Source organism: Girardinichthys multiradiatus, chromosome 8, assembly GCF_021462225.1.
Source record: "Girardinichthys multiradiatus isolate DD_20200921_A chromosome 8, DD_fGirMul_XY1, whole genome shotgun sequence".
Lineage (NCBI taxonomy): Eukaryota > Metazoa > Chordata > Actinopteri > Cyprinodontiformes > Goodeidae > Girardinichthys > Girardinichthys multiradiatus.
The window spans coordinates 38,818,944-38,843,275 of NC_061801.1; the positions used below are offsets into that span (position 1 = coordinate 38,818,944).

Sequence of the window (24,332 nt, forward strand, 5' to 3'; positions counted from 1 at the left end):
TTAGGTCTTTTCTATTTTGAACGGATTTAGACTGGCTCATATATTCAACAAATAGGTCCTGCTGTAAAGCAAAAATTAACTTACAATTCTGTCAGGTTACACAGTTCCTTTATTAGGATTTCATGTGATAGGTCAACATTAAGTTGATTATACCTTTAAAAATATAAAAGGATGCATGTCTTTTTTTGTTGTTTTGTTTTTTAGATGTATTAACGCCTGAAAAAAACATACAGATTATTAATAACACCCTTAAACACACCCCTGTGTTTTAATTGACTCATTTAAGGTATCGCCCCTAATGACGACAACCAATCAACATCCACTGTTACGCCCCTTGGACACACCCCCCCTGCCCACATGGCAACCACATGGCGCCCATATGCCCCCCACCGGAAGTCCCGCCCTCACCGGAAGTCCCGCCCACCTGTCAAAATGTTTGATGGAAGGGTGCACTTAAATTCTCTCTTATATTAAACCCTCCTCTGTTGTTACTCACACCTAGGCTCCCGTGAATTTAGAAATCTTCTGATCAGGCCCAGTTTTCTTTATACTTGTGAAGTGTTGGTATTAGTCATCGAAGTAAATTGATTTACCTGCCATCTACTATTATCAGGTTTATTTAAAGTAACCCTTCTAGTGCTGGTTACAGAAGCTCTTGTCATCTAAGTTTTCTCAGATAATCGTTATATAGCAGGAAGGATTTCCTATAGCGGTCTGCGTTGCAGCAGATCTGGAGAAGCTTCTGGCTGAAAACATCCTGTTGTTGTGCTACTGGGTTCTGAAGTGGATCTCAGGGTTGTCCATCATGTTCTTCATTTTCACCGTGACTCCATGAGGGCTCCAGAACAGACAGCCTTGTTTAAAGTTATCCTAACATTTATGTTTTTGAGCCGTGGAAGGAAGCTGAAGGTCCAAGGGAGTACCAATTTCGATGCACAAGGAGAACATTAAATCCTTAAAAGTCTGGCATGCTCATGGATTTAAAACTGAATTCCCACGCAACTTAATAGCTTTCCATTTACAAGCTGGAAAAACTATAGAATAAATGATGTATCCCATTTTGTGAGTTGCAAAAATTTGAATTTGGACCTGTAAATAGGAAGGTTCCTTCATGAATACAAAACATAGAGAAGATTGCAGAAATATTTGGTTTAATTTGCATGTTTATTTGTATCTCGTTAAACCTGTCAGTGGCATTCCTCTGAGCATCCCCTGGGTGACAGAGCCCGGCCACCTTTTCCAGCTCACAAATATTAAATATGCCATCTAAACATCTGTGTGAATTCTCTGTGTGAATTACAGGAAATCAACCATGAATTCAAATGTTTGGACCTAATTCTTGTTTGAAAATATATATAACTATTGACAGAAAAAAGAAATTAAATATGAAATTCATGCCCATAATGAGTGGATTGAAACATCTCACCAGAAAGCATGTGTAAGCATCACCGTGGAAACAAACCAAATGTCTAGATTGTTTTTAAATATAAAGTTTTATTGGACTACAAAGTAAAATTAGAGGTTAGTGGGATGAATTTAAATGATAGCCAGGATTACTATCTTCATCCATCCATCACTTGTTTCTGCTAATTCGTGCTGGTGCCTATCTCCAGCGGTCATTGGTGGGGTCCACCCTGGACAGGTCGTCAGTCCATTAGAGACACAGCCATGTGAAGCTATCTTCAAAAAGCTTTTATTGCATATTGTAAACATGACTTCTAGGTACATTATAGCACAGAGCTGCAGGGAAGTTTAGTTGGACCATCATCTGCTCACACAAGCACCCTCATTGAGAACTTCAAACTCATGACCGATACATCTCACAGCTGCCATAGCGCAGAGGCTCAAGCTTCGGATCATCTGGTTTGCTTTCAGCTTCACGCAGAACATGTGGTCCGAGGTTCTGGCGCAGTCACGAGCAGCTTTGCAGTCGCACTTTTTAGAGGCTTGAAAACATGAATAAAAGTTAGGCTGGTTATCTGACATGTGCAAAGCTCACCTCTGCTCATTATCTGGCTTCGGTACATTTAGAGAGGAGCCTGAAGGTAAAACCAGCTCCAAGTCAGACAAACTCACCGGAGCATGTCTCCCAGTCGTAGCAGGTGTCCAGATTGCAGGGCATGTGCAAAGAACTCCTAGAAGACATCTTGGCCCTGAACTTGGCCCACTCCAATGTAGATGGATCAACCGAGTCACACACACCTTTACTGATGAAGAAGAGTGGGTCACCGTGGCAACGGCCCGCGTGGAAGGAGCAGAGCGACATGGACACGGCGACGTCCAGGTTTACGTTTAGGATGCAGAGACTCTCCAACTGCGAACTAAAGACGTGTATTCACACAGATCAGTGCTGCAACTCATTTCTATTTTCCTTCCAATTTATTGAATCATTTACAGTTCTTCTGGCTTTCTGAAGGTCTTTCAAACATTGGTTGTTGTTTCATTCAGTCTCTGTACACGGCAGCATATTGTTCCGTTCAGGCTCAAAAATAAGGAATATGAATAAATGACATGAGACGTGGAAACGATATTCTGCCTGTTAAACTGTGTTATTATTGGAACATTTGGAAGATTTAACCAAAAAAGGGAAGAACTGTGGAAAACCTGGAGAACTACAAATGAGCAATGCTTTGAAAGATTACAAAGTCTGGCTGCTGAGAAGCAAAATTTAAAAAGAAAGATGACTCTAGCCTTATTTTAGCAGTAGAGGTCTTAAAATCGTGTAAAACGCTGTAGATTAACATCTTAAAATCACTTACAGACAGCTCTCTCGTTTGATGCAGACACATCTAGATCCCTGTAGCTTCTGCCCCGGACCACACTGACCATCAGGAACAAATGGTTCCTCTAAACACAGATAAACAGGAAGAACTTTCATTATTTTAATATTTTGGCTCCAGAAGTTTTTCAAATTTTTAGAAGACTCCAGGGTGTCCGTAACAAGCTTCTCTGCTCTTTTTAACCGACCGTCAGTGCAGCGGAGATCTGCAGGCAGTGGAGGCTCCCAGGTGAGCTTGCTGCTGCACCTGTAGGTGCCTCGTGGCATCGGCATCAGGCCAGTCTCATTGCAGTTAAAACCCACTACTTCGCCCACTCTGTACGATGCTTTGGCGGGATACAGCTCCATGTTCTCTGGGACCTCTGGACCAACACAAAGCTTCCCTAAAGGGATGAAGATGGCAGGTTTTATCAATTTTTTGTGCAGAAATACATGTGGCAGACTCTTCAGAGTGGGTGAGGAATCTGCTGCTCGTTACACAATCTCAGCAACTTGGCTTGACCGCTGCAATCAAAGAAAACCTCTAGAATTATAAAAGCATTTATGATGCAGCTGCAATCCCAGCGTCCATTAAACAGGTTTTCCCTGCTATTTTCCACATCCAGGAGACACACTTATGTATCCTCACCATGCTCAGGAATGCAACATTTGAAGCCAATGTGAAGGATTTCTCTGTGCGTAGTGGCTTATGATGAATTGACTCAAGTCTCAGTCCACTCATTGTAAAGATCCCCCAAATTCTTGAATGGATTTTGCTTGACAATCCCAAGGTTAGCATTTCAAGGTTGATGTTAACTGTGTTGCTGGTACACCTTTACCTACCACACTTTTTCCTTCCACTCAACTTTCTATGAATATGCTTGGACACAGCACTCTGCGAACAACCAGCTTCTTCAGCAATGACCTTTTGTGACTTACCTTCTTTGTGGAGAGTGTTAGTGACTGTCTTCTAGACATCTGTCCATTCAGCAGTCTCTCCCATGATTGTGTAGCATGCTGACCCAGACCGAGAGACCATTCGAAGCTAATTATTTGATTAGGGTGGGACACCATGAGTTTCCAATATTTAGCTTTTTAACAATATTCTCATTTTCTGAGACACGAATTTTTGGGTTATCATTATCTGTAAATTGTAATAATCAAACGTACAAGAAATTAATGCTTGAAATACTTCGCTCTTTGTGTGATTAATCTATATATGAGTTTCACTTTCTGACATGCGTAAAAAATACTGAACCTTTTTACAATATTCAGATTTTTTCTAGATGTACCTGTAAATGACGGCTATGACTGAAACTGTTCTTAGCTTTTTCCCGCTGAACAGACTTACTGATGCATCTTCCTTGTAGTGGACTCCAGGTTCCATCAGGACGGCAGTTGATGAACTGAAAACCCTCCAGTTCAAATCCGGTGAAGCACTGGAACTCCTCATCCTCACCAAAGCTGTAATACTGTTTAGATTTCTGTTAGAATGAAATAAAAATATGCTTTGACCATAAAAATGCAAAGGATCCCTATGCAGTAAGCCTAAAAATGAAATGTATTTGTCATATTTAATGTATAAACGTTGTCTTGTGACATAATCCATTTCAGGTGATTTTCACCCTGAGGAAGGCGTTGAGTGGTCTCTGGGGCCTCAGACAGCCCTCCACCCCAGGCGGCAGCTCATCCCTCCATCCCACAGTGAAGTCATCATCATTGTCACAAGACTCTTGTCTGCGCAAGAAACCCAAACCACAGAGTTCTTATTAAAGGCAACTCTTTAAAACACTAAACGTGAAGGTTACCATGCTCCTGGTTCCTACTTTTCAAAGAGGGAGATGTGACACGGTTCCTCCTGTTTGTTTGGACCATCGCAGGGTTGGCCTCCTCTCAGGGGAGCAGGGTTGTCACACCTCCTCGTTCGATGTCTCCTCATGGAGGCCCCACAGCTACTCCATGGCCCCCAGCAGCTCCAGTAACCATCCACTGCCTCTAGGCAATAAAAACAACTTTCCAGTGCAAACATCACCAACATTTTAGTCCCATTTTTGCATGACTATAACATAACAGCTTGAAAGGCTAAAACATTTCAAGCTGACACTATTAAATCTTAAGAATCATGATTAAAATTGATACTTTAGTTTCTTTTAACTAAATAACTTGAAGTCAAATAGATCAGTTTATAGATTTAGGTAAAATAGATAAACTGGTGGCTAATCAGAGTAAGAATCAATATTTAAGTTTAATATTTATAATACATTTAATTTATATTTCCACCATATAAAATAAATTAAAGCTCAAAACATTTTAAACCGTTTGATTAACGTTTGTATGAGAAAAGTGTCTCTTTTGCTTCTGACAGATGTTTCAAATTGTGCCACTGTCTAAACTGAAAAACATTTGTGTTGTTATGCTAGCTACTCGCTTCAGTTCTGCCTCTCCAACCACAACGTTACACCGTGATAAATACTTTTTCACCTCATATCTTTTGAATCAGATGGATCTTTATTGTGTCAGTATTTTGCTAACTGTTTGGCTGGAAGATGCTGAATGTGTTCTGGCCACAAGCAGGTTGCTTGATCTTTTTCCCAAACACAAGAAGGTATCTGTATTAAAAGTGAATTCCTCTGGCTGAAATTAACTCCTACATTTTTTATTTTCTGAGAGGCTGTTAGCTTGACTTCCTTGTGAATTCCTCTCCATTTCTTCAAACTGGGATCATCCTGACTGCATTAACAGAATTTTCATGTCAAAAATCGACACTTTTTACCAACGCATATATCAGTTTGTTACATTTTTCCAGACTCCCATCAGAACCTAAAATAAGATGCTGACCCCTAAGTAATCCCTATTTACAATAACAATAAAAACATACAAGATCCACCTTAAATGAGCTTGGTACTACACATGCTGCATACCTGATGTGTAGTCAGGTGCCTTAGTCTCACAGTTGGTACCGAATGTTCCTGTCTGGCAAACACATTTGCACTCGGTACCAGAGAGAACTGGCTTGGCGTTATTGGGACAGGGGGCACACTTGCAGGTGTCAAACTCCTCCAGGTATTGTAGCAGAGCCTTCCTCAGGTGCCTCCTCTTAGTGACAGCACAGGGAATTCCCCATACTAAATCTATGATGGGAAGCAACTGAACAAACAAAAGCATTGAGGTTTTAATCAGATGGTACCCTAACCCTACCCAGTGAGAACATGCTAACTCCATGCAGCAAGACCCTAGGTCGGGATTTGAACCCAGGACCCTCTTGCTGCAAGGCAGCAGTGCAACCAACTGCTCTAATATTTTCTCCCTAATTCACTCTCAGGATCCCTCTGGTATCTGCTGCCAGTGAGAGACTAACAGCTTTTCACTACTCGACACAACCAGATTTGAAGAGGACAAAACCAAGTGTTTAAGATTAAATATGAACAAGATGTTTCTATGAGGATCTCTGGACTTTACCTTGTAATCTACCAAAGCAGGGTTGTCAAGCACAGACTTGGCCCAGTTCTTATAGGATGTCTTGTCCGGAGCAGGGCCTTGTCTTTCCCAGGCAAGAGCTCCCGCCTCTCTGACACGACCCCCTTTAACCATAGAGAAGGACTTCTCTGAGGCCTGGATGAATGAGCCTGGGGAAGAGAAAAGAGGAGAAAATTAGCAAAGAGAAGAACCAAAGGAGGAAAGTAGAAATAAGGTTCTCTGCTACACTTCAGAAGTAACCTTGATATTTCTCAGTCATCCGGTTGTTGGTGCATCTGCTCACACTGCTGTATTCAGTGTAGAGGATTACAGTCCAGCCGGTCTCTCGGCTCAGGCAGCCTGTGACGCGCTCTTCTGTTTCACCTGCCACATAAAAAGGTACAGATAAAAACTGATGTAGCACACTCACAAAATTTCAAAGCAAAACCTAGGTGGAGTGGTGGTGCCACTTTCTGAGAGTGTGTGCTGCAGCTAGCGAGGGATCACAATTCTCAGCGTCCCTGAGAAAGTTTACTTCAGGGTGTTGTAAGCGAGACCGAGCATTGAACCTCAGATTCAGCAGGATCAGAATGGCGTTCATTCTGGCCATGGACCAGATTTGTATCTTCACAAAGCTGCTGAGGAGGTCATGGGAGTTTGGTTGGCTGGTCCACATGTGTTTTGTGGATCTGGTGAAGGCTTATGACTTTGTCCTTTTGAGATATTTTGCGGGTTGTTCTGCAAGAGTTTGGGATATCTGGGTTGCTTTTAAGGACTACTCAGCCCTTGAAGATCAAAGAGCAAAAGCTGTGTCAAAGCTTTTAGCACAAAGTCAAGCTAGCTCCAAGTGCCTGTTGGACTCCATCAGGATTAATCCTTGTCAACAATCCTGTTTCCTGTGTATCCTGCGTTCAAGGAGAAGATCTCAAGACATAGCCATGGAGAGAAGGTTTCAGATCAGCTCAGCTTTTTTTAGATGATCTGGTTCTTCTGGTCTCTCAGTTGGAAAAATGGAGGTTAGTCAGTCTTTGCTTCAAGAGGAGGAATTCAACTATCCTGGCGTCTTTTTCACAAGTGATGGTAGGATGGAGCTGGAGATGAATAGATGGACTGGGGCATCATCTGCAATACTGTAGACTGTTTCATTCTGAGGAAGAGCTGGACCAATAAGGAAAACACTCGATTTACCGATCTGTGTACATTGCCACTTTCATCTATGATCATGAGCTACAGATCTTGACCAATGAGCTTCCACCTCAGAGGTAGTTTGAGGAACAATATCATCCAGGGGGAGCTTGGAGCAGAACTGTAGCTCCTCTGCATCAAAATTAGTTAAGGTGGTTCAGGAATCTAGGCATCCAGAAGACATCCTAGAGGTCTCCATTTACTGTTTACAGCTATCTACATTGGTCATGAGATAAGGATCATCACCAAAAGAAGGAGATCAATGAGTATAGATGCTGCTCTTCTGCATTAACAGAGTTTGGTTAAAGTGGTTCAGACATGAGAAGAAGATGTCTCTTGGACTCTTCCGTTTTAGGTTTTCTGGGATGTCCTACTGTGTGGTGACAGTGGGGCAGACCTAGAACCTGCTGGAAGGAGTATATGTATCCCTCATGTCCTGAAAAACACTCTGGGGCCACCCAGAGTATGTTCTGGGTTTTCCTCCTGATACAGTTATTTTGACCCCTGTGATCTGATCTCAGAGGACAAAGGATGGATTGATTTAATGACAGATGTGGTCCACCTTGATTGAGGTTACTACCTTCTATATGGTCATTCAGAGCAGATATGAAACATTTTCACCCCAAAATTCTATTTTTTAAAGCTACTTACTGTGGTATATCAATTCATTTACATGTATGGTTTTAGTAGTACTACTGATGTACAGTGTTATTCTATACTTTGGACACCAGGTGTTATGTTTTACCTGAACTTTTTAGCTCCTCCCGGCTGTACTGGTACAGTAGGTCATAGTGGCCTCCCAGTTTTCCTGAGCTGTAGTAGTGTGTGCCAAAGCGCTGGAAGATATCCCTGTAGAGGGCGTAGTTGTAATTGAGTGGGAGAGCGTGAAGGAACTGCTGGAAAGGCAGTGAAAGGACAAGGTCCTGCGGATCCTTCACTGTAAATGTGGAAATTGGTAGAACTTGATGCACTCGGAAAAACTTGGAGTCCTAGAAAAGGGTTGAATACATATTTTAGTACATTATATACTGCAGTATAAGCCATCTCTTGTTCTTGTTTATGTTCTAAATACTTCTAAATAACAAGGTGAGTAGATCTAGCATTCAAAATCACCTTTTTCTTTGAAGCCTCAAAAGCTTCCTTGTTAGAGGTAAGACGTGACCTAGAAGAACTATGGAGATAAAAGAGAAGAAACATAAAGCCTCTTGGATCTTGGGTGCCTATTTCAATTTGGCTCTCTCTCTTTTTCTCCATGGACTCAGAGACCAGCGGCTGGGGCTCAGTGCTGAAGTCTTCCAATACTCCAACCTAAACAACCACAACAATGTTAGTAAATCTGAGATGATTAAAAAGTGTAGCAACCGCAATGAACATTTCCGGAAGTTCTCTCTTGTCTAGAGATGAAGGAACCAGTTTTAGAGCTATTACAAGTTCTCTCAGTATCAAATCAGTGGGAAAAGCTTTAAAACCAGATCATCAAAGACTACCTTAATGTCAAAGGTCTTAAAGTTGTGTGGAATTCGATGGTAGAGCAATGTGCTTTTTGGCCGCCTGATGATGCAGCTCCCGCCCATAAACATGTTGTCCAGCACTGCTCCCCTCGGCTCCTCCGCCAGAACATCAAAACTATGGCCCCAAACCAAAAAGAGAAAATTCTTAGTAACATGTCAGGAATTATTTTAATTTCTTAGTGCTTTGGACAAATCATCATCTACTTTGGATTATATTAGATGTAGAGAAGAAAAATGTTGTAAATTAAAGTAGAAGATCTCTGATACACTTTAGTTTTCAGTATAAAATGACAAGAAAAATACACCACCACACATTTCTATTGGGTTCATTAGTAGTCTTGCATAAAAATGAACCAGTTCTACCCATTTTCAACCAGCCCAGCCCCAGGGGCCACCATCTTGTTTGCAGGACAGACAGTTTTAAAGGAACCGCAGTCCCTCTCATCCGAGTTATCTCCACAGTCGTTCTGATTGTTGCATGTCAGCGTTGAGTTGATGCAGCGCCCTGCAGCGTGAAGACCTTTTTTAGCACATCTTACAATTACTGTGGAGGAAATATGTCACGTTTTAAGTCCACTCACCGTTGTCACACTTGAAGTCGTCTCTACAGTCCACAGGTGGTAAAAGGCACTCCTTGGATGGATAGCAAGGCCTTTCCTCTGTCAGCTCCACGCTGCATTCTGATCCACCGAACTGGGAAGGTCTCAGAACGGACTGAGTCCGAAACTAAAGCAGAACACGGTAAAGAGAGAAACACAGGTCGTCTTAGCTGGGCTTTAATAAAAATAATGGTAGACTACCAGAACACCAAAACCAATGAAAAAATGTTGATGAACGTGCAGGTTAACATTTGTTTCTGGTTAAACAGATGAGGTTAGCTTACAAAAGGGATATTTTTACTAGCAAGGACAGACATTGCTTTGTTAACTTAAAGAACCCTCGGCACTTTATTTCTTTCTGAATAAACTGTATGAATCTCATGAATAATCCTATTTTTCAAAGATGCAAACTTCTATTACCAGTAGCCAGGTGCCAGGGCTACTGGTAATAGGAGAAGTCTGATCTCCATTTGGAGAATCAGGGAGAAATTCCCATGGAGGAGTGAAGTAAAATTTTACAGTACAAAACAAATCCACCTAAACTATCCCCAAGTATTTAAGGAAAATATATGTTATGTATTTGTTATGATTTGGGGTTGTTTGGATTTTGTTTTCGGGTTTTTTCCTTATATGTTCTTCACAGCTCACGTTTTGAATCATGCTTCTGTTTGTTATTTTCCTGTTTATGCTTTTGTTTAATGTTTTTCTAGTTATAGTTCTATTAGTTTGTTTCTTTGGATTAGCGTTCTGTTCAAGAGAATTTTAAATTCTATTCTGGATTTAACAGGGAGTCAATGAAGGGAAGCTAAAATAGGAGAAATATGATCTTTCTTTTTAATTTTCATCAGAACTCTTGCTGCAGCATTTTGAATCAGCTGAAGGCTTTTAACTGCATTTTGTGGACATCCTGATAGTAACGAATTACAATAGTCCAGCCTTGAAGTAACAAATGCATGGACTAGTTTTTCAGCGTCACTCCTGGACAGGATATTTCTAATTTTGGCAATGTTCCCGAGGTAAAAGAAGGAAATCCTAGAAACCTGTTTAATATGGGATTTAAAGGACATGTCCTCGTCATAAATAACACCAAGGTTTTTTACTTTATTACTGGAGGTCAATTTAATGCCATCCAGGTTAAGTGATTGACTAAGCAGTTTCTTTTTTAAAAACTCCGGTCCAAAGACGACAACTTCTGTCTTGTCTGAATAGAAGCAAAATATTTAACGTCATCCAAGTTTTTATATCTTCAAGACATGCTTGTAGTCTATCTAACTGGTTGGGTTCATCAGGATTTATGGATAAGTAAAGCTGAGTATCATCAGCGTAACAGTGAAAATGTATCCCATGCTGCCTGATAATTTGACCTATTGGAAGCATATATATATAGTAAAGAGAATTGGCCCAAGTACTGAACCCTGTGGTACTCCACAATTAACTCTGGAGTTTAAAGATGATTTATCATTTACATGAACAAACTAGAATCTGTCAGACAGATGAGATTTAAACCAGCCTAGTGCTGTTCCCCTGATCCCTACAGCATATTCCAGCCTTTTTAAGAGAATATTATGGTCGACTGGATCAAATGTAGCACTGAGATCTAACAGAACCAGTACAGACACAAGTCCATTATCTGAGGCCATAAGAATATCATTAGTGACTTTCAGCAGAGCTGTTTCAGTGCTATGATGAGCTCTGAAACCTGACTGAAACTCTTCAAACAGGTCATTGCTGTATAAATGTTCACACATTTGATTAGCAACTATTTTCTCAAGAATTTTAGATAAGAACGGAAGATTGGATATAAGTCTGTAATTTTTCAACTCATCTCGATCAAGCGAAGGTTTCTTAAGTAAAGGTTTAATTACAGCTACCTTAAAAGCCTGTGGTTCTGATCCAGTTACTAAAGATAGATTAATCATATATAAAATGGGGCTGGTAATCAGAGGGAACACTTCCTTAAATAATTTGGTTGGGATTGGGTCTAACATACAAGTTGAAGGTTTAGATGAAGCTAATATTTCTGATAACTCAGGAAGCTTCACAGGATCAAAACAGTCCAAACACACATCAGGTTCTGCAGTTACTTCCAATGTTGTCTCACTTGCTGAGGATAAAGTAAGCATCTTTGGGAGTATGTCTAAGATTTTATTTTTAATAGAATCAATTTTATTTAAGAAGAATCCCATAAAGTCATGACTGCTGAGAGCTAAGGGAATGGATGGCTCAACAGAGCTATGACTCTATAAGTTTATCAACTGTACTAAAGAGAAACCTAGGATTATTCTTGTTCTCTTCTATTAATGATGAGAAATAAGCTGTTGTAGCTTGGTGAAGTGTCTTTTTATACAACAGAAGGCTATTTTTCCAGATTAAGTAGGAATCCTCTAGGTGTGTAGAGCGCCATTTTCTCTCCAATGTTCTAACATTGTGCTTTAAAGTATGCAGCTCTGAATTAAACCAGGGAGCTAGCCTCCTATGAATAATTACCTTATTTTTCAAGGGGGCTGCATTGTCTAATGCACCACGCAATGATGAAGTAACACTATGAACAAAAGAATCAATTTGTGAAGGGGAAGAAACAGAATTATTGTCCCTCCACTGTGTTTTTCTGTGATAATGAGGAAATGAAAAGTGGAACAGATTCTTTAAAGGTTATTACAGCATCGTCTGATAATGATCTACTATAATGAAATTTTCTTTCAGGTGTGGAGTACCTAGCATTGTTGCTAAGTAGTATTAATGCTACAACCCCAATAAAATTTGCATTGGAAAGTAGGTTTTTAATTATATGATTTTTTTCCCCTCCTGTTATATTGATATGTGGCACTTAGTGCAAGATATGGTCATTCCTGTCATTTTATTTTATTTTTAAAATCTGAGACAAATTAGCTTCAGCGTTGTTGCCAGTTAGCATTCTTAGTTCAAACTATAATATTTGCAATTAAAAACCATTATTTTTTAATCTGTGTATTTCTTACATTTCTGTGAAATCCATATGCATGAAGTAATACTTTTTTATTACCAAGGATCTTTGTGAAGTTCTTGTAAGGTTTTTCAACACTAATCTGTTTTCTTTCAGTCTCTTTTGTAGATTGTGTTAAGCCACCTTCTTCAAAACCAATAAGTTTGGAATCTGCCAGTATGAAACAAACTAGAAAAGAAGGACTTTCATGCGATTGATAGTTCCTTACCTGTTTCTTGGCACAGGGGGAGCAGTCGGACCACTGGCTGAACTCTGTCAGCACACAGTTAATCGGACAGGCCCGCTCGTTACAAGCTCTCGTGTCATATCTGGGACACATTTGTTGGCAACTGTTCTTCCAATAATATTCATCATACTGAATTGTCCTGAAGAAGAAACATAGGAAAATCTCTCTTGAACACAAGAATGTTTGGCATCCCCTGCATTAAGTTTTGCAACAATAAATCATTTGGTTCATTGTTGCACAACTGCCTATTTTCCTAACATCATGTGCAAAGGTACCAAGGATTAGTTTCTAATGTGTTTGTCTTTGCTTTGTCACCTGCTTCTGGTCTGAGTGCCATAGTTGCAGGTCTTGGTGCAAATGGACCAGGAGGTCCAGGGGTATCGGTCGCAGTAACAGGCCAGGCTGCCTGCTATGCAGCTGAGGAGCTGCAGCAGTAGCATCAACATGCTGGAAGGAGCCATCGCTGGAACTCAACCTCTTTTCACCTCTGAAAATTAGTTTAGTTTACATAGTATATTAAGCTTTATTTCATGTCTTCTGTTCTCTTCCTTTAGGGCAGTTATTCTAAATGCAGCTGCAGTTTTAATGCGAGTTATGGTGCATTTCACTAGTAAAAAAAATAGCGTTGCTCTAAAACTGGCAGAATTGAACTATAAAAACTTAAAGCAAGATCAAACTAACTTACCAGATGAACCAAGGTTCTCTGCAGCAGGGATTTTATACAGACACCGGAGCTGATGACTTCTGTGCTGTAGGCAGATCTGAGTCTGGGCTCTCTGTCAGGGTCGGTTATAAACCCACAGGGATCATCAGGGGAATCCACTTGTTTATGAGTTAATATCAACCAATCAGTGTCTTAAAGCAAAGATCCTCGTCTTTACGGGAAGAGAAAGCTCTCCGGAGTTTCCAGGCTGCTGAGATGTAAACCAGATGTTCTGTGTTTCAGACTTGACAGCTTATCTTCCAGAGGGGGAGGATGTTTCTTCCTATTTCTGACTTTAAGTTGTTCAATCATTTTCAATCTCAGGAGGTTTGCACAATCAACCTTTCGTTTTGGTATAAAAACATCTCAGCCCAGTTTGGATAGTTTCAGCATTCTGAAAACCAATCTAATAGGACCAAGAAGGAAAATATGCCGTCATTCTTTGATTTACTCCGCCTGTTTTTTAACAGCATACAGTATAATACCAAGGTACTTTGTCTTGGTATATGACATACCAACACAAAGCAGTGCATGATAATAAAGGAGCATTTTTTGGGATCTGTTGTTTGTTTAAAGGAGTTTTTTTTACAGTGTGCTGCAGATTTGTGAATTTGGTTTTTTTTACTATTTAAACAGACCTTTAAAGGTTGTTAATTCTGCATGATGATGATTAATGTGATCAAGGTTTTTATCAGGGAGGAAATGATCTGTTGAACTGATTCTCTCCCACAGGAAATACAACAAAATGACATAAAAAGTGTGACGGTTCTTATATATAAAACTTTATTTGTGTTATAAAATGTCCTAAGCTGTACATTAGGTTTACTCTGTAGGAGACATCAACACATGGCCTAATTTGAATCACACACATGCCAAAACAAGACAGACTGAAGCTGTTTAAAACATCAGCACAACTGTATTACTGTAAAACTAAACATAAGCACAATCATTTACAGATTACATTGCATTTACATTCAGTTGTAAAATGGCCCTAGCTGGATGCAGACAACAGTTTATCTCAGTGTTTTCGTTGTGTGTTTATTTTAAAAGTGACGCTTTTTGTCAAATTGATGCAAAAACTGAAATATAAAAAGGATTTTTTTTTTATCTTAGGGAAGACTTCTGATAGAGAAATAAAATGACCAATTGACAAATTAAAAAAGGAAAACAGAAAAAGTTAAAGTGCCTTTTAGAGATCTTCATATCCTTTAAACTTACCATTTCAAAGGTTATTACATAACAACTAGAAAATTCACAGTGTTTTATTAGGATTTTATGTGACACACCTGAACAACAAAGTTCAGAAGCTGTGAAAGGAAAATGATACGTGGTTTGTTCAATAATAAATATATAAATATACTGTTTAACAAGTAAAAACCTGAAAAGTGATGGTGCACAACTGCAAACCTACCAAGACATGGTGGTCCACCTAAACTGTCTGGCCAAGCATGACAGCATTGATCAGAGATGCAGACAAGAGGCCCATTTTAACTCTGGAGGAGCTGTAGAGATCCACTGCTAAGGTTGGAGAACCTGTTCTTCACAAATCTGGCCTTTGTGGAAGAGTGACAAGAAGAAAGCATGTTGAAGGAAAACTTTCTGCAGATCACCCTGAACACACTATCCCCATGGCATGGCACGGCATGGTGGCGGCAGCATCATGCTGTAGGGATGTTTTTTTCCAGCAGTATCAGGGAAGCCGGTCAGAGTTTATCAAGCTAAATCCAGGACAATCTTGAAAGAAAGCCTGTTAGAGGCTGCAGAAGACCTGAGACAGGCCTCGAGCTTCACCTTCCAGCAGGACAAAGACCCTAAACATACAGCCAGAGAAACAATAGAGCATTTTCATGTTTTAGAACGGCCTAATCAAAGTCCAGACGTAAATCCAACTAAGAATCTGTGGCAAGACTTAGTCTGGTACATATCTCCAGCAGTCTCCAGCTGGGGTACACCCTGGTCAGGTCGCCAGTCCATCACAAGGTAACCGGACAGACAGCCATGCACACATACTCTGCTCAAAGAAATAACAGGAACACTTAAACAACACAATATAACTGCAAGTACATCAAACTTCTGTGAAATCAAACTGTCCACTTAGGAAGCAACACTGATTGACAATTAATTTCACATGTTGTTGTGTAAATGAAAAAGACAACAGAGGGAAATCTTTGGTGATTAGCAAGACACTCAATAAAGGAGTGGTTCTGCAGGTGGGGACCACAGACTACTTCTCAGTACCGATGCTTTCTGGATGATGTTTTGGTCACTTTTGAATGTTGGTGGTGCTTTCACACTCGTGGTAGCATGAGACGGACTCTACAACCCACACAAGTGGCTCAGGTAGTGCAGCTCATCCAGGATGGCACATCAATGCCAGCTGTGGCAAGAAGGTTTGCTGTGTCTGTCAGCGTAGTGTCCAGAACCTGGAGGCACTACCAGGAGACAGGCCAGTACACCAGGAGTCGTGGAGGAGGCCGTAGGAGGGCAACAACCCAGCAGCAGGACCACTACCTCCACCTTTGTGCAAGGAGGAACAGGAGGAGCACTGCCAGAACCCTGCAAAATGACCTCCAGCAGGCCACAAATGTGCATGTGTCTGCACAAACGGTTAGAAACCGACTCCATGAGGATGGTATGAAGGCCCGACTTCCACAAATGGGGGTTGTGCTCTCAGCCCAACACCGTGCAGGACGCTTGACATTTGCCAGAGAACACCAGGATTGGCAAATTCTCCACTGGCGCCCTGTGCTCTTCACAGATGAAAGCAGGTTCACACTGAGCACATGTGACAAGAGTCTGGAGACACCATGGAGAGCGATCTGCTGCCTGCAACATCCTTCAGCATGACCTGTTTGGCAGTGGGTCAGTAATGGTGTGGGGTGGTATTTCTTTGGAGGGCAGCACAGCCCACCATGTGCTCGCCAGAGGTAGCCTGACTGCCATTAGGTACCGAGATGAGATCCTCAGACCCCTTGTGAGACCATATGCTGGTGCGGTTGGTCCTGGGTTCCTCCTGATGCAGGACAATGCTAGACCTCATGTGGCTGGAGTGTGTCAGTAGTTCCTGCAAGATGAAGACATTGAAGCTATGGACTGGCCTGCCTGTTCCCCAGACCTGAATCCGATTGAGCACATCTGGGACATCATGTCTCGCTCCATCCACCAACGTCACGTTGCACCACAGACTGTCCAGGAGTTGGCGGATGCTTTAGTCCAGGTCTGGGAGGAAATCCCTCAGGAGACCATCCACCGTCTCATCAGGAGCATCTCCAGGTGTTGTAGGGAGGTCATACAGACACATGGAGGCCACACACAATACTGAGCCTCATTTTGACTTGTTTTAAGGACATTACATCAAAGTTGGATCAGCCTCTAGTGTGTTTTTCCACTTTAATTTTGTGTGTGACTCCAAATCCAGGCCTCCATTGGTTAATACATTTGATTTCCATTGATGATTTTTGTGTGATTTTGTTGTCAGCACATTCAACTTTGTACAGAACAAAGTATTCAATGAGAATATTTCATTCATTCAGATCTAGGATGTGTTATTTGAGTGTTCCCTTTATTTTTTGGAGCAGTGTATTTACACCTGGGGGGAATTTAGGGCAACAAAATAAACTACCAGTCATGTTTTCAGACTGCGGGAGGAAGCAGGAATACCCGGGGTGGACCCACACATGCACGTTGAGAACATGCAAACTCCACACACAAAGAGCCCCGGACTGGGACTTGAACCCAGAACCGCCTTACTGCAAGGCTACGGTGCTACCAACTGAGCTGCTGTGCAGCCACTGTGAAGGTATTTATTATAAAAAATATATATAAATTTGAACCAAGCATTGTTTTCCTTCCATTTGACATTAGTTCTCCTGCGTTGTTCCATCACATAAAAGCTCCATTACACACGTGGTTTGGGTAAAAGGTTTAAGGGCTGTGAATCCTCATCCAAGGCACTGTCAGCATTAAATACTTTTAAAACTCAGTGTCTGATGTGACATTTTTCAGAGGGGTGTATGGTTCTGGTATCATGCACATTTTTCAGTCTCTGCACAACTAGCAGCAACTGGTCGGCTGTTTAGGCAGAAAAAGTTGATTTTCCTGTGAACTCTACTGTCAGACAGGCACAGTTAGCACTCACAACATCGAAGCAATAAAAATATGCCTTAAAAACGGAGAGGATTAAAATTTGGTAGCAGCTTTTCTTCTTTTCCTCTCTTCTTTCTGTACATATAGGAGCCACTTGCAGATATGCACCATAATGTGGAGGACTTGCTTTGTCACATCACACAGCTTAGCAGAGACGAATGACACTTTTACACTGTGACACGATTAAAATGTGGAGGCATGAGAGAAGCACAGTGAGGCAGCTGAACACTGAAGATGCCGGTGCATAGCCTGAACATTTACACACTTTAGTTTTCATCAGATAAAAACAGAAATCTTAAGGAGGAGATACATGTACTGTGGCACCGGTAAAACACATAACGAAATCAACCTGATGTCTCAAAGACCCGTCTTTAAATAAAACATACCTGATAAATAACCAAGCTCCGACATTTCTGGGGCTGAAACAGCCAGAAGTGGTGGAACAGGATGAAACAGGAAGAACGTCTCTAAATTATAAATGAGTTCCACTGAATGAAAGCTGAAGTAAAGGTCCTTGCTGTGTGTGTTGACGGTCAGATTCTCAGCCCGACACCATGCAGCAGAGTCCGGGGAACCGTCTCTTTCTCTGCCGGATCAGCGGGTGGGGAGTCAGATTTAACAAGCTGCTGTCATCTGCAACAGACAGACATCTTGTTCCCATCACAGGTTAACGAAAACAGGAACCAATCAGCTCCTGGTTGGGGAGCATCAGTGTGGTAAACAGTTCTGGGATTTTAAGGACACCCTGTGTTGTTACCTGCTCTACCTATTTAGTAAGGATTTTTATCTCAGCCAGGACTCGAATGTTCTGAACATCAAACTAATTTTAATATCACACAAAGATAACCAGAGTAATTATAAAAGGAGATTTACAAAAAAGGCTCCAAACCAACCTGGCCCTGTGTAAAAAAGTAAGTATACTTCTTGTTAAATCATAGATTAACTGTGATTATCCACATTTTTTGGTATCGTTTAAATAGCCACACCCAGGGCTGATTACTACCAGGCCTGAGAAATAAAGAAATTAATGAAACGGAACCTGTCTGACAGCATGAAGTGGGCTAAAAGATATCAAATAGCATCCTGACATCAACAAAGTCACTCCGTCAATCTGGAAAGACTTTTGGACTCCAGACGGCCACAGGAGAGGCTGGCCTACCAAAATTACTCCAAGACCTCATCAACGACTCATCCAGGAGGTCCCAGAAGAACTGTAGAATATAAAATATCTCTGTGTGTAACTGACATGTGTACATAGAGCAGAGGGGTTCAAGCTTAGGGAATGAAGTAGAGAGTCCAAAGTCATAAATTAGTGAAGGACAAGGAATCACTGATGGGGGAGAAGAAGACAGGGGAGAACAGCGCACAGAGAGGGCAAGGTCATAAATTGGGGAAGGAAACAAGGCTAGAGACAAGGCAGGATAAGTTTGTTATAAGAGAAGAACCAGAAATACTCCTTATTTGGATATGAGGTTATATGGTTGCTGGGGAGATATCCACAGATAGAATGATTGTGTATGTGTACTGCATAGCAGCGAGGGGTATATAAAGGTATTTGTGGCCCCTCCAAAACGGACAACACACAGACGTTTCCAGGTACCAGTGTAAGTGTGTGTCCCCTCTCTGAATTCAGATTGGTTTTTTATAAACTTGTGGAAACGTACAACTGATCTCTGACTGAGGATTGTCCTTTGGGTGCCAAATAAAAGAGTCGGGGAGAGGTGAGGAGTAATGTAAGAGTTAACTGACGGCCAGTAAAGTTTTCCTACCTCAACAGAACCTAGAACAACATCTAAAGCTCTGCAGGCCTCACTGTCTCAGTTAAGTTCAGAGGTCATGATTCAACAATCAGAAAGAGAGATTGGGCAAAAAATGGCCTCCAGGGGACAGTTAAAGGCCAGAACCACTGCTGGGCCAAAAGAACAAAAAGACCCGTCTCACATTTACCAAAAATCATCTTGATGAACCCAAAGACTGCAGGGAAAATATTCTGTGGACTGATGAGACAAAAAGTGGACCTTTTCGGAAGGTGTGCCACCAGTTACATCTGATCTAAAACTAACACAGCATTTCAGAAAAAGAACACCATACCTACAGTCAAACATGGTGGTGGTAGTGTGATGCTCTGGGGCTGCTCTGCTGCTTCAGGACCTGGATGATTGTTTGATGGAACCATAAACTTTGCTCTCTGGAAAAAAATTCTGAAGGAGAGTGTTCGACCATCTGTTCAAGCTCAAGCAAATTTGGCTATGAAGCAGGACAATGACCCAAAGCACATCAGCAAGTCCACCTCTGATTGGCTCAAAAAGCTAAATGATGGTTTTTGGAGTGGCCTAGTCAAAGTCTGAACTTAGACTCAATTGAGATCCTGTGGTCTGACCATAAACATGTGCTGGAAAACACTCTAATGTGGCTGAATTAAAACAATTTTAGTCTGTGTGGATGTTCTTCATTAATCTCATGACGTCTAAAGGCTCCATGCACAACGCACCTTGATTTTTCAGTGGCAATGGCATCGTCTCCCTGAGTTTGCTGAGTAAGTTTCGCATCTCTTTCATATCTCTGCAAATAATGAAAAATAAAGACACCACAGGATGAGTCACACTGTAGAAAAATAATATAAAACATGCGAAGAACAACCAAAAAGCAGGGTCAGAGTTGGCACCTTTCTATGTTCTCGATATCAGTTCCCACCAGCCATGAGTCCTGAGGGTAATCGATGGGAGACGAGGATCGGTCCTCCAGAATGGGAACATCCGAGCTCTCGTCCATCCTAAAGTCAACCCTCGGCTCTGAGTCTATTCCTGCTGGATCAAAAACCGACACTTCACTAAAACGAGAACAACTGAGGCGACTCACACACTTATTGACTACTTCATCGGGAGGTCAGGGAGTAAATTACATGGAAAACCTTCTGACTGAGAGTTTTTTTAGAAAGAAATGGAAAGGGGAGATGTATAATTTCAGAAGATTTCTGGAAAATTAATATTCATAAAAATATAAGAGCAATGACAAATTAAACAACTCTTTGCTGTCCCCTGCTGGTCGATGAGAGTGGCAACAATCCTAAGATTTCACAGAGAAGCTTTGATAAAATCTTTCTACACTAACACGAGATTTTTTATATTTAACATGTACTTTGTTGCATTTCAGGATAATTATTGTTGATACTGAAAGACGTATTCTGAACAAAATGGACCTGCACCTCCATCAGACTTTTACTGCACCTCATTTAATTAAAATAACTTGACCTTTTCTTTTCTGTAGTGCTGAAAACAACAAATTCCATGTAGTCATTTTATTTTTTTTAAACTAGGATGGAGCACAAACTGAAACACTGCGATTTGGAAAACTAAGTACACCCTTGCTACTTCCATAGGATTAATGTTAGAAGGTTTAAGCCATCAGAAAAGGTGTGAGCACCTCTGTAAAGGCTGGAGTTTTGGAAGTTTGCTGCTCTAGAGCATGCAGGTGTGTTACTTGAAATCCAAGGCAGAAAGACATCAGCAATGACCTTAAAGAAGAAATGTCCTTTGTTCACATCTGGAAAGCATTTACGTCTTTGGACAGACAAGACCAAAGCAGAGATATTTTGCCATATTGCAGAGAACCATGTTCTATGGTTCGACCATGAACGCCTCTGTATACCAAAGTGTTCTGGAATCGAATGTGAGGCCGCCTGTCCAACAGCTGAAACTTGGTCCAAACTATGTCATCAACAGGACAATGATTCCAAACACAGCAGCAGAACTACAACAGAATGGCTGAAAATGAAAATAATCAGAGAGTTGCAATGGTCCAGTCAAAGTCCAGAGCTCAAAATGATTGAAAGCTTCAGAGAGCTGTGCAAAAACAAATGACTGCAAATCTCAGTGGACCGAAACAACGTTGGAACTGATAGTCAGTTAAAAAAACACAAATCAGTCGTTTTGCTGCTTAAAGCAGCTCGGCAGTCTGCTGGATCATTGCGTTTTTCATGCACAGCTTTTTCTTCTTGCTTTGATAAATCATGACAGTGTGGAAACTGATCTGCTTCTGGAGATTGCATGTTCTAAGGTCAGAACCCGAGGAAGACCAGATCTGTTTAATAGTATCCTGATAAGTAAAACCCCAGAACTGAAAGAGGGTGTACTTTCTTTTTACCACAACTGAACATACGCAAACTCTCACAATGATGGTAATATTATCCAAACATAGAAAGTGAAAATGACCTTGCTTGCTAAGATTTTGTTTAATGCTATAAACCTAGAGTGATGTCGATTATGTATTTTGGTGAAGAGCAAAGCATCTAAAACTCCAAAAAGAAGAAAAAAAACTATTTTAAAAATGAGGAAAATTAGTTTTTAGTTCAGGTACTTTTTCTGTGGAGCTGCAGCACCCCCAGCAGGCACATGGACTTGAGCATCTCCGTTATGAACATCTCCAGACAGCACTGCAACTGGATGAAGAGACGGCAGATTTCAGGATGGATCTCTCCGTCCTCCGGCCTGCAGCGGGATGCGGGAAGAAAGATGGATGGAGGTGGAGGAGGTGATTCAGTCAGACCAAGGTGTGGGGTGTATTATGACTGATTGTAGCTCTAGATTTAGACTCACTAATGTTTCTCTGCTTTTCTCCACAGATAACATCACAGTGCCCTTGATTCATAACACAAATAAATCAAAAAAGTAAAGTTCTGAAACACTGAGTAAGCTGTGGAACTGCAGTGTGTTTTTATTTAGATTTGTTTTGTGATTTTATGCATTTTATTGTTTTCTTGCATCAGAATTTCATGATAAAACACTAACACATGTCTGTTTTATTGCAGGGAAATATACCAACACAACAAAAGCAGTGGAAAATGCAAGCGATATCCATATAATTGCTAGTATTAAATTATTTATTTTTATTAATATTATTTTAACAGTTGTAACAACAACAACAGTGTTTATTATTATCATCACCATAGAGGCTCCTGTGTGTGTTTACCCGGATCCAGAGATGAGGGCCAGGTCCTGGTGTGCAGCCCGGGCCATGGAGCACCCTTTGGACCGGGTTTGGTGCATCTGAGCCCGCAGTGACGGACAGTCCACCGAGATCTCACCGACAGATATGACCTGCTCCCGGTACAAAGCGACCAAGGTGTTGAATTCCTGAACAGTCTGAGCAAAATTAATTAAACATCAGAAATGCATCGAGTTAATCTTTCTGTTATTTCTGGCTGGAGAATAAATCAGCATCATGATCGTTAACAGACCGTGTTTTTTCTACCCACCATCCTGCTGTCATCCACGGCCGCCTCCGTGCTCTCCCGCCGCTCCGGCTCCGCCTGCGCCCCTTTGCTGATGGGGAAGATGCTCCCTGCGGATCTTGGGCGCTTTTTCCGCCCGTACGGTGCAGAACACATGCATGCACCCCCTCCGCCGGAGCCCACCCAGAGAGAGGCGCCCGAAAATATCTCAAAACCAAATAGGACGAAATGACTCAGCTCAGACGGTTATGGGTCGTAGGGCCTCCGCTCCCCGGCAGTAAGCGCTAATTTCCCGGGGAAACAGGAGCTGGTGTCCGGCCGATGAGAGCCGCCTCTGCATCCCAGCCGAGAACAGAGTCACCTTCAGCCGCCTCTGAAGGCCGACAGGGAGGCTGCTCCGTCTTCCGCCTCTGCCTCCCGTGTGAAGGAGCCAACAGCAAAACAAGTCGTCACCATCAGAATAAAAATTAACCGTTTATGGGCGTCGGTGGTCCAGACAGCCACACAGTAGAACACTGCGACGGTCCAAAAATGCTGACAGAACCGCTCGAACTTTAAAAACCTTCTCAGGAATCTGGTTTGATTTTAACAATTTGTCAAAATTCTGTTTTCATTAAAACGGATCAGAATTACAGAACCGAGATCCGTTTTTCACCTTTTCTTTGCAGCTGGTTTTATTGCTGCATCACATTTTATGCTGATTTCTGGTTCGTTTTTATTTGTACTCAAAAGTCTGGTTCGTCTGGGTTTCCAGCAAATTCAGCCAGAAGCTCCTTGGATTCCTACTAAAATATAGCTGCAGACTCTAAGCACCGCTCTACAGCCGTGCTTTGACAATGTGACCCAGAACATTTCCCCTAATTCTCCACAACCTTCAACTTTTCCACGGGCTCGTCACCAGAATCAGAATTAACAGGAATTTCAAATTGGTTCCACCTTGCTTCGAAAGTACAGACATTTTTAATATAAATGTATACATTTGATGGGTCATAAAAAGGACATATTTATTGTAAATACGTGTATAGTGTTTTTGCAAAACAGGAAGAGATTTAATTAGTGCAAATATGCATGGCATGGATCTGGGTTCTGACTGTTTACTGTTCATCCAGGAGACAAACTGGGTTTTGCAAATAGTGCTCTGTAGCACCAATCCAAAGGTAAAAAAATGTTATGTTTCCGTTGCTGGGTTCAAAGACTGGGTATTAAAGTGATTTATAAATGCTGACGCTGAGAGTCTTCCTGCTGTATGGTTGTTGACTGTCTTGTTCAGCCACCAAGTGTGCGGGACCCAGTTTAGACCCAGTTTAAAGCTACAGGTCCAGTTCAACCTGGATTTAATTTTGTATAGTGACCAAACCGGTAGTCAATCAGTCTAAAAGCAAAATACTGATGAGAAAAATGGTAAATTCAATGTGTGATGTGGCAAATTAAATAAAGCATGTCAATTTAATACAAATGAGAGTAAAAACACTTCATTTATTAAGCGTTTTTGTCCTTTAGACAATGAAAGAAAAACACTTATCTAATAAATGGTG

At 41.3% G+C, this 24,332-nt stretch overlaps 1 protein-coding gene and 1 long non-coding RNA gene across 3 annotated transcripts; one reads left to right on the plus strand and one right to left on the minus strand.

The window, feature by feature from the left end:
• Positions 1-1,677: 1,677 nt before the first annotated feature.
• c6 (complement component 6) lies at positions 1,678-23,510 on the minus strand. 2 transcript variants are annotated; one of them, XM_047372246.1, is made up of 21 exons: positions 22,822-23,510; positions 22,536-22,708; positions 21,924-22,054; positions 20,233-20,374; positions 13,034-13,165; positions 12,701-12,857; positions 9,492-9,636; positions 9,274-9,415; positions 8,887-9,025; positions 8,513-8,707; positions 8,145-8,388; positions 6,476-6,598; positions 6,218-6,384; positions 5,680-5,905; positions 4,585-4,753; positions 4,384-4,495; positions 4,110-4,242; positions 2,968-3,162; positions 2,760-2,847; positions 2,077-2,321; positions 1,678-1,946 (listed from the first exon to the last, which is right to left on the minus strand). In XM_047372246.1, the coding sequence occupies exons 1-21, from the start codon at positions 22,951-22,953 to the stop codon at positions 1,765-1,767; spliced, it is 3,372 nt and encodes a 1,123-aa protein (XP_047228202.1). In that variant the 5' UTR covers positions 22,954-23,510; the 3' UTR covers positions 1,678-1,764. The 2 variants fall into 2 exon arrangements, with proteins under 2 accessions (XP_047228202.1, XP_047228201.1); XM_047372245.1 differs by lacking the exons at positions 20,233-20,374; positions 21,924-22,054; positions 22,536-22,708; positions 22,822-23,510 and adding an exon at positions 13,404-13,562 and having other exon boundaries at positions 13,034-13,205.
• Positions 22,001-22,518, plus strand: LOC124872357. Its single transcript, XR_007039269.1, has 3 exons — positions 22,001-22,097; positions 22,189-22,254; positions 22,375-22,518. It is a non-coding gene; the product is annotated as an uncharacterized LOC124872357 (long non-coding RNA).
• Positions 23,511-24,332: the final 822 nt, after the last annotated feature.

Excerpts from the sequence above, each read along its gene's own strand:
- c6 (XM_047372246.1), bottom strand. The coding sequence starts at position 22,953 with ATGTGTTCTGCACCGTACGGGCGGAAAAAGCGCCCAAGATCCGCAGGG. Across the intron at positions 6,599-8,144 it reads GGAGGAGCTAAAAAGTTCAG|GTGAAACAGAAGAGCGCGTC; the intron begins GTAAAACATAAC and ends TTTATGTGGCAG. Across the intron at positions 3,163-4,109 it reads ACTACAAGGAAGATGCATCA|GGAAGCTTTGTGTTGGTCCA; the intron begins GTAAGTCTGTTC and ends TCATCCCTTTAG.